A 17,796-nucleotide genomic window follows, 5' to 3' on the forward strand; every position below is an offset into this window, starting at 1 on the left:
TTCTTTTCTAATCCCTCTTTCCTTTCCTCCTGAGATTTCAATTAAACACAGTTTAGTCCTCCTCACTCTGTCCTCCATGTGTCTCTTCTGGTTATCTGTTGCTGTATCAAAAACTACCTCTAAACGTTAGTTGCTTAAAACAGCAACCATTTTATTATAGTACTGATTTTTTGTGAGTCAGGAATTCCAACAGGGGTTGGCTAGGTAATAGTTTTGCTCCTCATGGTGTGAAATGAAGTCACTCAGTAATATACAGCTGGCATCTGGGCTAGTATGGAGGGTCTAAAATGGCTTCATTCACATGTCTGGTGTCTTAGTAGAGAATGCTAGAAAGCTGGGCTCAGCTGGGACTCTTGACCAAAGGGCCTACATGTGAACTGTGGCACCAGGGTCAGACTTTTAATGTGGTGGCTACATTTTTCCAGAGAGAAAATCCCAAGAGAACCAGGTATAGGCTGCATGGTATTTTCTGGCCTAGCTTCAGGGATCACACAACATCACTTCCACCACATCCACAGGTTGCAATTTTTTGTTCCATTCTATTGGTCACACAGGAGTTGTAATGCCAGGCCAGATCAAGGGGAGGAGAATTATACTCTACTCCTTGAATGACAGAGTGGCAAGGTCACATTGTACAAGAGCATGTAGGACAGGCTTTATTGCCACATCAATTTTTAGAAAATACAATTAGCCATAGTATCTCATTATATCTTTTGTATTTTTCCACTTAAAAAAACTCTACATGCTGCATTTCACAGTATTTCTTTTTTACTTACCTACCAACCCACCAATTCTTTCTTCATGTTTTAATAATGGTATCTGATGATTCCAAGATCTTAGGTCTGTGAGTTTATTTTGGTTCTCTGTTGTTTCTGTTATGTCTTGCTTATTTTTTATTATTTGTTTTTGTACCTAATATCGTTCTGTTCTGGGTATTGTATTTGCATGCGGTGTTTGGTTTTCTGTTCTTGTGATAGTTTGCTAAGAATGATGGTTTCCAGCTGCATCCATGAAAACAGTATGGCGATTCCTCAAGGATCTAGAACTAGATGTACCATATGACCCAGCCATCCCATTACTGGGTATATACCCAAAGGATTATAAATTATGCTGCTATAAAGACACATGCACACGTATGTTTATTGCAGCACTATTCACCATAGCAAAGACTTGGAATCAACCCAAATGCCCATCAGTGACAGATTGGATTAAGAAAATGTGGCACATATACACCATGCAATACTATGCAGCCATAAAAAAGGATGAGTTTGTGTCCTTTGTAGGGACATGGATGCAGCTGGAAACCATCATTCTTAGCAAACTATCACAAGAACAGAAAACCAAACACCGCATGTTCTCACTTATAGGTGGGAACTGAACAATGAGATCACTTGGACTCAGGAAGGGGAACATCACACACCGGGGCCTATCATGGGGAGGGGGGAGGGGGGAGGGATTGCATTGGGAGTTATACCTGATGTAAATGACGAGTTGATGGGTGCAGCACACCAACATGGCACAAGTATACATATGTAACAAACCTGCACGTTATGCACATGTACCCTACTTAAAGTATAATAATAATAAATAAATTAAAAAAAAAGAAACATTTATGAAAATAATTTGAGTTCTAGAAAGTTGATTTCTTCTTTAAATTTTACATTTTCTTCTGCAAGATGCCTGGGAACACTGCCAATCAAAAACTGGCTTAAATTATGATCAAGAATAGAGGTTTCAAATTCCACATGTTCTCACTTATAAGTGGGAGCTAAATGATGCGAACACATGGACACATAGAGGGGAACAACACATATTGGGGCCTGTTGGAAGGTGGAGGGTGCAAGGAGGGAGAGGATCAGGAAAAATAACTGATGGGCACTAGGCTTAATTCCTGGGTAATGAATAATCTGTTCAACAAACCCCCATGATGTAAGTTTACCTGTGTAAGAAACCTGCACTTGTACCTCTGAACTTAAAATAAAAGTTCGAAAAAAATTCCCAGACCTTAGCGACTTCCTGATCATATGCTCCACTTGGGGAAAATTCAGATCAGTATTATAAACTGCCAACAGACACCAGTTCCCAAACACATGGACCATTCTTGCCTCTGAGAATCACAGAATGAAAGAAAATGATTGAGAAGAAGCTCAGGAAGTATTCCACCAGCCCAGACAATAGTTGTATCAGACAACTATTGTCCAGAACATCAGCCCTGCAATTCAATCTGAGGGTCTGACACCCCTTTAGAGAGGGCCAGAAAAATTTGGAAAGGCCAGAAGGGCAAGAAAACAAAACAAAACAAAAGGTCCAGTGAGCAAGATTTGAAGGAATAGGAGCTATTTTGCTGGGACAGAAGAGTTACCTAAGATAGAAGTATCTGAAAAGCTGTTATGTGGAGGAGATATTGGGTCTGTGCTGTGTAGGATGTGGGGCGGGTGCAGGGGGGCGGGTATGTCCAGGGATCCACAATTAGCACAATCCAAAAAATAAAGTGAGCTGTTTTGGAAAGTCACCATAGTGGCTGGAATAACCACACACAAAAAAAGAATAGAGGTTTAACAGACAACACAGATGATAGAAAACTGGACTGTAAGTTAATGAAGTGAAAGTTAACTGATTCACCATTATCTTGAGGATATTTCTCTTTAGGGACTGATATGGTTTGGCTGTGTCCCCACCCAAATCTCATCTTGAATTGTAACTCCCACAATTCCCACGTGTCTTGGGAGGGACCCACTGGGAGGTAATTGAATCACGGGGGCAGATCTTTCCCGTGCTGTTCTCATGATAGTGGATAAGTCTCCACTTATCCACTATCATGAGATCTGATGGTTTTATAAGGGAGACTTTCCTTGCACAAGCTCTCTTCTTGCCTGCTGCCATCCATGTAAGATGTGACTTGCTCCTCCTTGCCTTCCAGCATGATTGTGAGGCCTTCCCAGCCATGTGGAACTGTAAGTCCATTAAACCTCTTTCTCTGGTAAATTGCCCAGTCTTGGGTATGTCTTTATCAGCAGTGTGAAAACGAACTAATACAGGGACCAAGCTTAAAGTTAGAGTGGTTTACATCTATTTGTATTGCCTTGCTTACCCCATTAAGTGTTATTTGAATGCTATCTATGTGCTTATGACTCCTAAATTTATATCTTTAGCACAAACCTCTTCCTTAACTATCCAGACTCATACATCAAGCTGCCTACTAAACATCTCAATTTAGATATCTAATTGGCATCTCAAACCTAATATGCAAAAAACAGACCCTTCAGTGTTTCCTCAAATAAATCTGTTCTACCTCAAGCCTTCCATATCTCACTAAATGACACCATCATTCACCTACTTGCTCAGGACAAAACTTAAAAATGTTCTTTACATCCTCTCTCCTCATTCTTCCCATACTCAATTAACAGCCAGTCTTATATGCTTATCTTAAATTATACCCAACATCCTTCCATTTCTTTCCATTTCTATCACCACCACACTGGTCTAAATAACTGTCTTCTTTTATCTGTATGACTGCAATAGCATCTGAACTGGTATCTCTGCCTCCATTCTTGCCCATGGATGCTGTGTTCCATATAATTGGTCTTTCCTAGAGTCCTAGAGTTTGGACATAAATGGGAGACCTGCTTTTGTCTCTCTACATTTATCATTTACTAATTCATTCAACATACATTTATTTGAACATCTACCATGTGCCAGGCACTGTTCAAAGTTCTGGGGACACACTATTAAACAATACCTCCAAAGTTTGTGTTCTTAATGAGCTTAACTTATAGTCAGAGAAGATAGACAATAAAGAAATAAATATATAATATTTCAGGCACTGTTAAGTGCATTGAAAAAAAATGATGGGAGTAACATTTACACACAGTGTTTAGGGAAAGCCTCACTGATAAAATGAAATTTGAGCAGCGTCTTGAAGGAAGTAAGAGAACTAGCATTAGAGTATCAGGGGACATAATTTTAAATATAGAGAACAGAAACTATAATGGTCTAGAGACAGGAGCATATCTGGTCCATTTGAGAAGAACAAGGAGGTCAGTGTGGCTGGGGCAGGATTAACAGGAGACTATGGTAACAGATGAGGGCAGAGAGGTTGCAGAGGGTCAAATTTCATAGGGTCTTGAAGGCCATGGTAAAGTCTTTGGAATTTACTGAGTGAGATGAAAATCCACTGGAGGATTTGAAGCAGAGAACAGTGATCAGAATTGCAATTTGAAAAACTACTTTAGATGCAATGTTGGGAAAAGACTATATGAGGGTAAGGTTGGAAGCAGGAAGGCTTTCTATCAACTCTCATCTGAATTACTGCAATGGCTTCCTGCAATAATTCAGATGAGAGTTGATGATAGTTTAGATCTGGATGGTAGTCACTGAGGTGTAGAGAAGAGGCTGGGGTGTGTGTGTGTGTGTGTGTGTGTGATTTATAGACTTGATTTTATTATTTTAGTACCCTTTTATTATTACAGAAGCAGTGCATATGCAGTATAGATAATTTGAAAATATAGGCAAATAACATTCAAAAAATAAAAACATCACTTTTATGGCATCCGAAGTGACACTGTATCCTCTCTTGGCTTGTAACCTGCTTTCCCTGGTCAATTATCTTCATCGTTCCATTTCAGTACATTTTCATCTTATTCAATACTAAGTCCATAATCAACCCTGATTATTTTTTGAAATTATAGCCAACAGGATCTGATATGGTTTGGCTGTGTCCCCACCCAAATCTCATCTTGAATTCCCATGTGTTGTAGGAGGGACCTGGTGGGAGGTAATTGAATCATGGGGCAGGTCTTTCCTGTGCTGTTCTTGTGATAGTGAATACGTTTCATGAGAGCTGATGGTTTTAAAAATAAGAGTTTTTGGCCGGGCACGGTGGTTCTCACCTGTAATCCCAGCACTTTGTGAGGCTGAGGTGGGTGGATCATAAGGTCAGGAGTTAGAGACCAGTCTGGCCAATATGGTGAAACCCCATCTCTACTAAAAATACAAAAATTAGCTGGGCATGGTGGCACATGCCTGTAGTACCAGCTACTTGGAAGGCTGAGGCAGGAGAATCACTTGAACCCGGGAGGTGGAGGTTGCAGTGAGCAGAGATCACGCCACTGACTCCAGCCTGGGTGACAGAGCAAGACTCCATTTAAAAAGAAAAAAAAAAAAAAAGAGGAGTTTTCCTGCACAAGTGTTCTCTCTTTGCCTGCTGCCATCCATGTAAGACATGACTTGCTCCTCCTTGCCGTCTGCCATAATTTTGAGGCCTCCCCAGCCATGTGGAACAGTAAGTCCATAAAACCTCTTTCCTTTGTAAATTTCCCAGTCTCAGGCATATTTTTATCAGCAGTGTGAGGACAGACTAATACAGTAAGTTGGTACCAGTAGAGTGGGGTGCTCCTGAAAAGATACCCGAAAATGTGGAAGCGACTTTGGAACTGGGTAACAGGCAGAGGCTGGAACAGTTTGGAGGGCTCAGAAGAAGACAGGAAAATGTGGGAAAGTTTGGAACTCCCTAGAGACTTGTTGAATGGCTTTGACCAAAATGCTGATAATAATATGGACAATGAAATCCAGGCTGAGGTGGTCTCAGATAGAGATGAGGAAGTTCTTGGGAACTGGAGCAAAGGTAACTCTTGTCATGTTTTAGCAAAGAGACTGGTGGCATTTTGCCCCTGCCCTAGAGATTTGTGGAACTTCAAATTTGAAAGAGATGATTTAGGTTATCTGGTAGAAGAAATTTGCAGCAAAGCATTCAAGAGGCAACTTGGGTGCTATTAAGGGCATTCATTTTCATAAGGGAAGTAGAGCACAAAAGTCTGGAAAATTTGCAGCCTGACAATGTTATAGAAAAAAAAAATTCCATTTTCTGAGGAGAAATTCAAGCCGGCTGCAGAAATTTGCATAAGCAATGAGGAGCTGAATGTTAATCCCCAAGACAATGGGGAAAATGTCTCCAGGGCATGTCAGAGGTCTTCACAGCAGCCCCTCCCATCACAGGCCCAGAGGCCTAAGAGGAAAAAGTTGTTTCATGGGCCGGGCCCAGGGTCCCTGTGCTGTGTGCAGCCTAGGGACTTGGTGCCCTGTGTCCCACCTGCTACAGCCATGGCTGAAAGGGGCCAATGCAGAGCTCCAGCCATGGCTTCAGAGGCTGCAAGTCCCAAGCCTTGGCAGCTTCCACATGATGTTGAGCCTGTGAGTGCACAGAAGTCAAGAATTAGGGTTTGGGAACGTCTGCCTAGATTTCAGAAGATGTATGAAAATGCCTGGATGCCTAAGCAGAAGTTTGCTGTGGGGGTTGGCCCTCATGTAGAACCTCTGCTAGGGCAGTGCTGAAGGGAAATATGGGCTCAGAGCACCCACACAGAGTCCCTACTGGGGTACCACCTAGTGGAGCTGTGAGAAGAGGGCCACCGTCCTCCAGACGCCAGAACGGTAGATCCACCAAAAGCTTGCACCAGCATCCGGAAAAGCTACAGACAATGCTAGCCCATGAAGGCAGACACGAGGGAGGCTGTACCCTGCAAAGCCACAGGGGTGGAGCTGCCCAAGACCATGGGCACCCACCTCTTGCATCAGCATGACCCAGATGCAAGACATGGAGTCAAAGGAGATCATTTTAGAGATTTAAGATTTGACTGCCCCATAGAATTTCAGACTTGCATGGGGCCTGTAGGCCCTTTGTTTTGGCAAATTTCTCCCATTTGGAATGGCTGTATTTACCCAATGCCTATACCCCATTGTATCTAGAAAGTAACTAACTTGCTTTTGACTTTACATGCTCATAGGTGGAAGGGACTTGCCTTGTCTCAGATGAGACACTGGACTGTGGACTTTTGAGTTAATGCTGAAATGAGTTATGACTTTGGGGGACTGTTGGGAAGGCATGATTCATTTTGAAATGTGAGGACATGAGATTTGGGTAGGGACACAGCCAAACCATATCATTCCACCCTGTCCCCTCCCAAATCTCATCTTAAATTCCCATGTTTTGTCGGGGGGACCTGATAAGAGGTAATTGAATCATGGCAGCTGGTCTTTCCCTTGCTGTTCCTGTGATAGTGAATAAGTCTCACAAGATCTGATGGTTTTAAAAAGAGGAGTTTCCCTGCACAAGCTCTCTCTCTTTGCCTGTGCCATCCGTGTAAGACATGACTTGCTCCTCCCTGCCTTCTGCCATGATTGTGAGGCCTCCCCAGCCATGTGGAACTGTGAGTCCATTAAACTTTTTTCTTTTGTAAATTGCCCAGTCTCAGGTAAGTCTTTATCAGCAGTGTGAAAATGGACTAATACAGGATCCTTTACAGATTAGATGTTAATGTAAGAAAAAAAAAAGTTGGAGAACTTCAAGGTCTGTGGACTGAATAACTGAAATAGGAAATGGTTTTATTTATTTATTTATTTATTTATTTATTTATTTATTTGAGACCAAGTCTGACTCTGTCGCCCAGGCTGGAGTGCAGTGAGGCCATCTCAGCTCACTGCAACCTCCGCCTCCCCAGTTCAAGCGATTCTCGTGCCTCAGCCTCCCGAGTAGCTGGGACTACAGGTGTGCACCACCATGCCTGGCTAATTTTTGTATTTTTAATAGAGATGAGGTTTCGCCATGTTGCCCAGGCTGATCTTGAACTCCCGGGCTCAACCAATCCACTTGCCTCAGCTTCCCCAACTGCTGGGATTACAGGAGTGAGCCACTATGCCTAGCCAGGAATGGTTTTTGATTGCCATGGAGAAGGCTGGGCAATCAGCAGGTTTGGGGAAGGGGTAGGAATTAAGAGTCTAATTGTGTACATGTTAAGGTAGGGAGTTGATATGTAAATTTTGACTTCAGGAGAGAGATCTGAGAATATCTCCAGATATTCAACTGGAATTATCTGCAGATAGATAGTACTTAAAATCATGAGGCTAAACAATATCATCACAGAGTGAGTAAAAACACAATAAAGGAGAAGTTGGACAACTAATCCCTGGAGCACTCTAACCTTTAAAGATTAGGGGGATGAAGAAGGACTCACAAAGTTGACAAAGATTGGCAGTGAGTTTAGTAGAAAAGTGAAGAAAAGTGGTGTTAGAGAAACCAAGTGAGAACCTGTATCAAGGACGGAGTAATCCCCTCTCAAATACTACTGAGAATTCAAATAAGATGAGGACTAGGAATTAGTAATGTAAAGATCAATAATGACCTTGAAAATGTAGTTCTTATAAAATAATAGCGATAACAGCTTCTTTGGGGTGGGTTAAAGAGGAGAGAATGGCAGGAAAAGATGCAAAGGCTGCAAGCAGGGACAATTATTTTAAGATGGTTTCTGTAAAGATAGGCGAGGAAATAATAGCATAATTGATGTTGATGAGATTAATCTAGTGGAGAGAGAAATTGATGATGTAAGGGAGAAACGGAGAAATTGCTGGAGCAACATTTTTTATGAAGGGAGAAGAGATGGGAATCAAGTACAAAACTGGAGAGGTTGGCCTTAGGAGCACAGATATTCTATTTATTGTAATAAGTGTGCAGGCAGAGTATATGGGTACAAATGCCAGTAAATGTGATGCTGGGAGTCTATGGAGCTTCATTGCACAGCATCAGCTAAGAGTGAAAATGGGCATTGGAGAATGGAAAAAAGGTGTTTTAGATGTAAGGAAAACACAGAAAATCTAAGATAGAGGTCCAGGAGAATGAGAAAGTCAGTGGACTAGGGAAATATTCTATGGTTGCTGTGCAGCAATAAGGGCTTAGTTGAGCTAGAAAGCAAGGTGGGAAAGTGACAAGTCATGCTTGTCCCTTCTTGTTCCTCAAACATGCTAAACTTTTTCCATTCTCAGGGCCTTTGCATTTTCTGTTCCCTCTGGAAACGTCTTCTCTCAGAGCTCCATCAGCTGGCCTCTTATCATCATTTAGGTCTCAACTCCTCAAAGATTATTTCTGTGACCACCACAGCTAATGTAACACTCTACCATATTACTCCATCATATTATTCTCTCTACCATATTATTCTATTCTATCTTCTGAATAACACCATTGAGATTGCCTTATTTAGTTTTGTACTAACTTGTCTCTTGCTCTTTCCAACAGAATATAAGCTCCTGCTGTGCTGCACTCCAATGTGTACAAAAGTGTCTGGCATGTAGCAGGTGCTCCATAAATATTTGCTGACTGACTGACTCTCCTTATGTTTATATTCCACATTTCTCTGTGGTACTTGACCGCTCAACCTCCCTCTACTCACCTAAAAATAAAATCCTCCTACTTTGCCCTCTGGATCCCCAGTATCATGAAAACCAATCCTCCACAAGTCCTTAACCTCTTTAACATGAACTCACTTCTTCTGCCTCGCTTAAAGTTCTCTGATGAGACTAAGATCTCCCCTGCAGCTCATAAGGTTGATAGGTGAGGTTGACTTTCTTCCTGCTCCCCATTGCTCCTTCTTGACCCTGATTCCTCTACCCTCTTGTAAACCTCTCTTCTATCTCACCAGAGTTAAGAGTTTCAAACCACCTTGATTTTTCATCCTCTAACTCTCATTGTTGGTATCATCATCTGGTAAAGTCAATTGTCACAAGAGCAGAGCAAAGGAGTAACCAATGATTTCATACCTGTTTCTTAGAACATGCGGGGAACTACTCATCCCATAATCCCAGAGCCGCTCCACTGCAGCAATAAAATAGTGTCGTGTTTTCTTTTGAAAGCTGCGGGGGCTCTGATTTTCATCCTCACCATAAATGTCAAAATCTTCCTTCTTCATTTCAACTGAGATGGTATCATCATAGTCAATTTCCTCTTGATCTGACTGAAGAGTATTAAGAGTTATTTCCCTTTGATGACGTTTCAAGACTGGTGGGTTTTGAGAGCACAGCCTTTCAGTCCCACCTTGCTTTGCCCAGGTGACTTCTATTTGGGGCTCATTTTGTTCCTCATTTATTGCTGCTATTGTATGATTGCTTTCACAAGGGTTCAGGGGCAAAATGGTATCCTTTTTCTTAAAAGCTGTGTTTTCTGGTGACTTCTCTTGGGATTTCCACTCTTCTTTTGGTATCTGAGTACCATAGTGGTTATCCCAAGCAAGAGGATCCAATAGCTTGGAAGGAGTCTTTGCAGAGCTTTCTGTTGCTCCTCTCAGAAAGGGAATTTTTCCAGGTCTATTTGCTTCCTTCCACTTAATTGCTCCCTCTGTTTCCTGAAGAAGGCTCCCTTCGATGAGATCCAGATGGCCAGGAGACCCACTGCTAGTTTCTGTAGGGAAAAGGTCCTTCTGATAAATGCGAACTTTTGGAAGCAATTCAACTTTGCCAGATGTTTCGGGCAAGCCTGGTTTCAAGAAAACAGTGTTCTCAACTTTCTTGTACGTGACTGAATTTGTAGCACTTGTCACCAGGGAGCCAACCTCTCTTTGATCACCAATCATCTCCAAGGTTAGAATAGCTAAAGAAAGGTTATTTTTTTTGACTCCTTGTAAGAAATGACTGCTTTCTTGGACCCCAGAATCTTTCTTTCTGTAAGATGGTGCTGGAAGATGAGAAAAGTTGTCTTGGAATAGGACCCTGGTCAGATCCATAGGTCTAATAGATGGAAATGATGATACCTTTGCGATGGGTAATGGAGATCTATTTGCTTGAGTGATGCTATGACTCCTCGTAAGACAATCTGATAAGGGAGACTGAGTAATGGCTCCTTTCTCCTTCTCATTGTAGTCTATCTGTGTGAGGGTGCTTGGGGTCAAATGTTTTATGTTTTTGGACCACTGGGTTGAGGTGTCCTCCACAATTAGCCTTTTTTCAAGTTCTGTTTCTTCTAGTGGGAGTCTGAATTGTTTCAAAGCTCTCTTACCACGTTGCGTGACAAAATTTTGCTGGCTTGGATTAGGAGATATCCTTGTGGTGTGTGGATATTTCTCTACAATTTGCTTGGTTTGATTTCCCAAACCTTCCAAGTTTTCTTCCTCCCCTTTTTCTGAGAAATGAGCCATGTGGTTCTTTGTTCTATTTGTTGAATCACTTAATGACCTAAAATCTTGAAGTACTGGAGCATATGCCCCCTCATATGAACCTTCTACATTTTGCCTAGTGCTCAGTAAGAAAAGGTTCTTCATGAAATTCTTAGTGCCAGTCACTGTATGTATCTGAGGCAAAACTATATTATCTTGGATTAATGTTTCCTTTCTTTCTATTTCTTCCTGAATTTTTTTTTCTTGATTGTGTGTATTATTTTCATGTAAATTATCCAAGTTAGTAAGAAATAGGTTTCTGCTGCTTGGAAAAACTATCTCTTTGAGTCCTATATCCTTTGTAAGTTCACCCTTTCCTACTACCACTTTATTTTTCTCAGACAAGAAATTCTGACCTTCCACAGAGTTTTCTGGTCCTAAGGATATGAATAGTTTTGCACTGGGGCCTTGCCCCGAGTTCAGGGAGTTCTTTCCATGAGTCCTTTGTATCCAATTTGCTGATTCTGGTAAGAATAGCATCTTAAAGAATGACATATCTGGATTTTCTGCATCTGGTAGTATGGGGCCCTCTATTTTTTGTTGGACCATTTCCATGTTTTTCGATGAAGTAGTTTTATTTGACATATGATTTAGCCTCAAAGCTGTAGTATTTTTGTCTGTAAGCATTCTGTCATGAATCAAAGGTGTCACTTTTTGAAACTCAGTATCACTTTCTAATATATTTTGCCAGACTGATGGACTATTCTCAACTAATAATGGTGGGCCATCAATGTGAGTCTTTCTATTAGTTGCTGAATTATTGGAAGTTTTGTTTATCTTTAACAAAGAGATGCTAACTTTGAATAAGGCATTATCTTTAGTCAACAAAGCAGGTCCATGAGCTCTTTTCTCTTTAAATAACCTACCACTCTCTGTTGACCATACATTTTTTCCCCATGAACTTTCTTGGCTATTCATTAAACCTGATTCTAACAACTTTGAATCATTATTTTCTTCACTCAAACTCAGAGGTCCACCAGACTCAATAAGGGGAGATGACTTTTTGCCAGACAGAGTGGTATCTAATTGACTCTCATAATGAACTGGCATATTTGGGGGTCCTAAAGAACTTGTATTATCATTACCTGCTGCCAAATTGTCTGACGGAATTGTTGAAATCAGATTATTTGATGAACTAGAAACTTTAAAATCAAGTTTTTTCAACTCTGTTGCTACAGTTGTCCCCAGTTTCTCATTTAATCTTAATTGGAGGTCTGGCTCAGGGGTAAATACCATGTCCCCACTGTGATGGGGCTGTGGCCTGAGGTGTGTCATTTTAGACAGGTTGTTATTAGTGTCTATTGCTCCAGGTGATGGATCATCAGAAAAAGTCTCATATTTGGCTTCTTGGAGATCAGATAAGGATAGCTCATGTGGAGTAGGACTCTGTCGCAAGAGCATCAGCAAATCACTAGAGGAGACATTCTGTACTTTAGGCATTGGTGTTCTGTGTGCAAACCAAGGGTCAGTCTTCTCTATGTCATTTTTGGGAATTGTGGTGGCATTAAATTGCTTTTGCCTAGGGCTAGGGTGTCTTGAATTCTGGGAGAAACTTCTTGGCTCAATGGCATTGTTTTTACTCAGCAAGTATGTTGAAATATCTTCGTAACTGTCCTCGTAATAATCACCAGTGTTCTTGTCACAACTAGAAACCTTCAGTAAGGCGGTCATGCCTCTGTTCCGAAAGTCTGAGTTGTGGCACCCCAGAATCCATAGGCCTGGAGATGAGGAAGAATAAGACTCTGGTTACTCATAACACAGATTCTAAAACGTTCTGTTAGAGGTTCTCTCCCATTCCCAGATAAATGAAAAAAATACTAGTCAGTATCATTATATCACAGGTCATTGGGTTAAATCCCTGGAACATGTAATATTAAAGTGGTTTTTGCATTGCTGCTGTTGTTCTATGCCTGTTTCTGACCATAAGAAAAGACTGTGATAAAAATGAATAGATATTGGGATTAAAATGGGGAAATGTAATTAATATACACAATAGTGGAGGGTCTTAATAGTGACACAGAACTCTGAATATGACAGTGATTTAATTCAGGAAAGTATATTAGCTAGATGTTATTGCTATATCACATAGTGGCACAGGTTCCTCTTGAATCCATCAGATTGCCTGGATTCAAATCCCAGTTCTACCATTCACCAGCCATGTGACTTTGAGAAAGTTACTTAAGCTTTCTGAACAATAGGTTTCTAATTTGCAAATGAGGCTAATAGTATCTACCCCATCATATAATACAATGAAATCACATAACACAATACCTAGCATCCACCGTCACCTACTTGCAGAATACGTAAGCACAAGGAAGAAGCATTTAGGTCTAGGATCCAGCTAATATAAAATTCTACCATGATACTAGCAATACTAATTTCTACCATGGCTGGACATGGTGGCTCACGCCTGTAATCCCAGCACTTTGGGAGGCTGAGGCGGGTGGTCAGGAGATGGACACCATCCTGGCTAATGCAGTGAAACCCTGTCTCTACTAAAAATACAAAACATTAGCCGGGCATGGTGGTGCATGCCTGTAGTCCCAGCTACTTGGGTGGCTGAGGCAGGAGAATGGCGTGAACCCAGAGGCGGAGCTTGCAGTGAGCCCAGACTGCACGCCACTGCACTCCAGCCTGGGTGACAGAGCAAGACTCCGTCTCAAAAAATAAAATAAAATAAAAATAAAAATAAAAAATAAAAAATAAAATTTCTACCATGAACAAGATTAGCTGACTGAAGGAATGCAATAAATTATAATAGGCTAATTCCATGGTGGTAAAGTAGATGCATAAACGTAAGAGACAAGATATACCTTTACCAAGCTACCCGTTGGGTACCTCAACAGCCTTGTCATTTCACACAGTCTTTGCAGGGAAGATCTTAACTGTATCTATCTTCTCCTCAAGGGAAGCTGCTCCCAAAAGCCCTGTGAATGCCTACATTCTATGTGCAGCCAAATTATCAATCAAGTGGCAAAGGAGAATAAAAACATATTCTAACATATAAAGACTCAGAAAATCTACCTCAAATGTCACCATTCTCAGGAAGTGATTACGGAATGTTTGCCACCAAAATAAAGGAGTATATCAAACAAGAGAAAGACCTGGTATCCAAGAACCAGGTACCTATCCTGAGGGAGGATAAATAAAAGTCCCAAGTTGATAACTGAGCCTCAGGCCTAGAGAGAACCAGTTCAGACTGGAGTAGGGGGATGCATGCCTCTAGGAGGTCAATCTGTAAGCAAAAAGGAATATATCATATGATGGAACTCTTGAAAAAAAGAGGATAATTCAAAGGAAGACATTATAAGAAAAACAGGGAAACAATGAAAGATTCTGGTTAAACTAGTTACCAAAATGGACTTTTACTTACCCTCCCCTCTGAGAAGGGCCTGGTATTAGGAATGGTGATCAAGCTGGAGTTTAGTCTTAACTGCTTGGGTTAAAATTTTGTAATGAAAAGATCTTTTTGTATTGTATGTGTGACTAATGGTAAATTTAAAACAATATAATTAATTAACACATTTCAATCCAAGTGCTTAAAGAAGAGTTGGTTGTTTGATGAAAAAGTCAATAAAATAAATAGCCAAACAAAAATTAAGAAATTTCACATATACAAAATTTGAAGAAAAGAGACACAATTACAGACACAAAGAAAATGAAAATAATTGTAATTCCCTTGGAGACACCTCAGCTGTCAATCTCCTCCTCCAACTTTTGACACAGGTACAAGCTACCTGGCCAAGTTTGGGGTCTAGTCAGCACTACAAATATAGCTCAGTCTCTGCCTCTGTGATCAAACCAGGGCTTTCACTGAACTAATTAATTCTGTAAGCTATTATCTGATCTTGAAACTAGTAATACTACCAAAGTAACTCAGAGAGACAGAGCCCAGCTGATCACATCCTGCACAGACAGTAAAGGAAGTAAGAGGAGAGAAGCCACCATAGAAGACATATAAAAGTCCAGTAGAAACTAGATATTGGACTGGGGTTAGTTTATCTTAACCTTTCTTCTAGTTGTTGAGTTGAGAAGGGAATTCAACATCCATTAAGTAGACAGAGAGTTAAGCTAAGAGCAAGCCACTTATCCTCTCTGCTAGCAAACCTTGATCAGAACATTTTTGTACCTTGTTTAAGGATAAGAGAAGACATGTAATCTATAAAGATACTACAGAACAGGGAGAAGGAAACAGAAGTCAGGAAACTTAGAAGCAATACCTACTTTTGAAAGTAATCCACTGCAGATTCTAGAGGAAAAGTAAGAACAAATATCTTGCCATGCTAAAACACAAGAAGACACAGCTTCCATAATTTAAAACCACAAAGACATAGCTTCTATAATTTAAGACTGGAAAGGGCATACACAAGATGAAATGGTAGTTCAACTAGACAAAATAGAAAAGAATAATTATAAGAAAACTTAACACAAAACAAGAGATGATCAGTTTATGTGTGTATGGGTTCCAATAAAGCCTTACAAAAACAGACAGGAGACCAGACTACCCAAGGCCCATAGTTTGTCCACTCCTGAGGTAGATGGTCACCCACTGTGCCTTTCATGGGGTTTCAAAAGATGACCAGTTTTTAAAGTGGCAAAGAAAGGTCTGGTCTTTCTTCTTGCTCCTTTCAGAAATTGCTGCAGATAATTAAAGACAGAGCACAATTAAGCTGGAAGATATCTGAAGCCATGAAACCACAAAATAGAAGTATAGTTAATATAAAATGGGTATCAAAAGATACAAAGAGTGGAGGCTCATGGCTGGCAGATTTCACAAAAGTCCAAGAAGACATACTTCTTCATATCTTATACCTCCATATCTTCCCCATTTTTTATATCAAAGTCTAATTATTCCTCCTACTTCAGCCTCCCAAAGTGCTGGAATTACAGGCATGAGCCACTGCTCCAGGCCTTGTTTCTTTCTTCTATCAAGGTGTAAGTATGACACTTGATATGAAAAACAGTTAGTCATTCATTATAACAATGGGATCAGGGTCTACAAGCTGGCATCGGTGGTTTTACTGGACTCCTTTCAACACAAGTCTCAAAAGGTAGGAAAGATGGGACCAGAACAAATAATCACACTGACAAGCCATTTTTGCAGTGAAAGTCTGTTTTGTAAGGTGGGGAGGGGAGGAAAGAAATTCTGAAGTGTAAACAACTCTGCAGCTTTGATCTTGATGGGCTAGAGAGAAGTGAAGGCTGAAAACTCACACATACAATCAATACCTTTCATAAGAGAATTCCTGCTAATCTAAAACTCACTCCTAATGCCTCATTAATATTAATATATCCACATAAACTTTCCGCAAAAAGTTTATTTAGGACAAACTCACCTCAATGATAAATAATAAGCAAAAAGGATCAAGATACTACAAGATAAAAGGAAGAAAGGAACAACAAGGCCAGGTGCAGTAGCTCATACTGGTAATCCCAGCACTTTGGGAAGCTGAGGTTGGAGGATTGCTTGAGCCCAGGAGTTCAAGACCAGCCCAGGCAACAAAGCAAGACCCTGTCTCTACAAAAAATAAAAAACTTAGCCTGGCATGATGGTGCATGCCTGTAGTCCCACTACGTGGGAGGCTGAGGTGGGAGGATTGCTTGAGCTCAGGAGATTGAGGCTACAGTGAGCCATGATGATACCACTTACTCCACCCTGGGCAACAGAGTGAGACCTTGTCTCAAAAAAAGAGAAAGGAACAACAAAAACAAATAAAAGAAGAGCAGTAATCAAAAAAATGTTGCCAAGGAGAAGATAAAACTTGTAACCAAACATGTCACCATAATCTAATGAGATTACCACATCTGAAAACCAAAGTCTAATGTAGAATTAGCTATAAGAATTTATAGAAGACATATGGGTCAATGGAACAGAATGGAGAGTTCAGAAACAAGTTCTCACATTTATGGTCAATTGATTTTCAACAAGGGTGTCAAGATGACTTAATGGGAAAAGAATCATATTTTCAACAAATGGTGCCAGGACAACTGGATATTTACATGCAAAAGATAAAAAAGAGGTTAGACCTCTTCTTCACACCATACACAAAAATTTATTCAAACTAGATCATAGACATATATGTAACAGCTAAAACTGTCAAACTCTTAGAAGAAAATATGGAAGTAAATGTGGCCTTGGGCGAGGCAAAGCCTTCCTAGATGTGACATCAAAAGCACAAGTGACACAAGAATAAAAAGATAAATTGTATGCCATCTATGAGTTCATCAGTTAACTCAACAACCCAGGAAACAATTATTGAAGTAAAAATAGGTCAATAAATGGGAACAAAACTGAACAACTAGAAGGAAAAATAGTGAGAAAACAAACTAGAACAGCATACTCAAGAACTGTGTGACAAATTGAAGAGTACAACATATGTAAATGCAATACCAGAAGAAGAGAAAAAATTAGAAACAATATTTGAAGACACAGATGATAAATATTTTTCAAAATTAATGAGATACCAAATCACAGATTGAAGAAGCCTAGAGAATGCCAAAGTAGAACACACACACACACACACACACACACACACACACACACGAAAATCAAAGTAAAGAGCTTGAAGGCATCCAGATTTTTAAAAACAGATACATTATATACAGTTGAACACAAATGGGAATTACAGCAAACTTATTGTGAAAAACTATGCAAGCAGAAACAATGGAGTGGCATTTTTAAAGTGCTGAGGGAAAACCAATAAAACAAAATGTAATAAAACAAAAACAACAACCACAAACCCAGAATTCTATACAAGGTGAATATATAATTCAAAAACATAAATAAAGACTTTTCAGAGAAGCAAAACCTGACAAAATTAAT

The 17,796-nt window shown here is 40.3% G+C and overlaps 1 protein-coding gene across 1 annotated transcript in view; it reads right to left on the minus strand.

Moving 5' to 3' along the window:
* Positions 1–17,796, minus strand: part of F8 (coagulation factor VIII) — a 222,598-nt gene that overhangs the window by 81,983 nt on the left and 122,819 nt on the right. Inside the window, exon 14 of the mRNA XM_025371967.1 lies at positions 9,586–12,691. Within this exon, the coding sequence (XP_025227752.1) occupies positions 9,586–12,691 (3,106 nt within the window). The remainder of the gene's footprint in view (positions 1–9,585; positions 12,692–17,796) is intronic.

This window comes from Theropithecus gelada, chromosome X (genome assembly GCF_003255815.1).
Source record: "Theropithecus gelada isolate Dixy chromosome X, Tgel_1.0, whole genome shotgun sequence".
Lineage (NCBI taxonomy): Eukaryota > Metazoa > Chordata > Mammalia > Primates > Cercopithecidae > Theropithecus > Theropithecus gelada.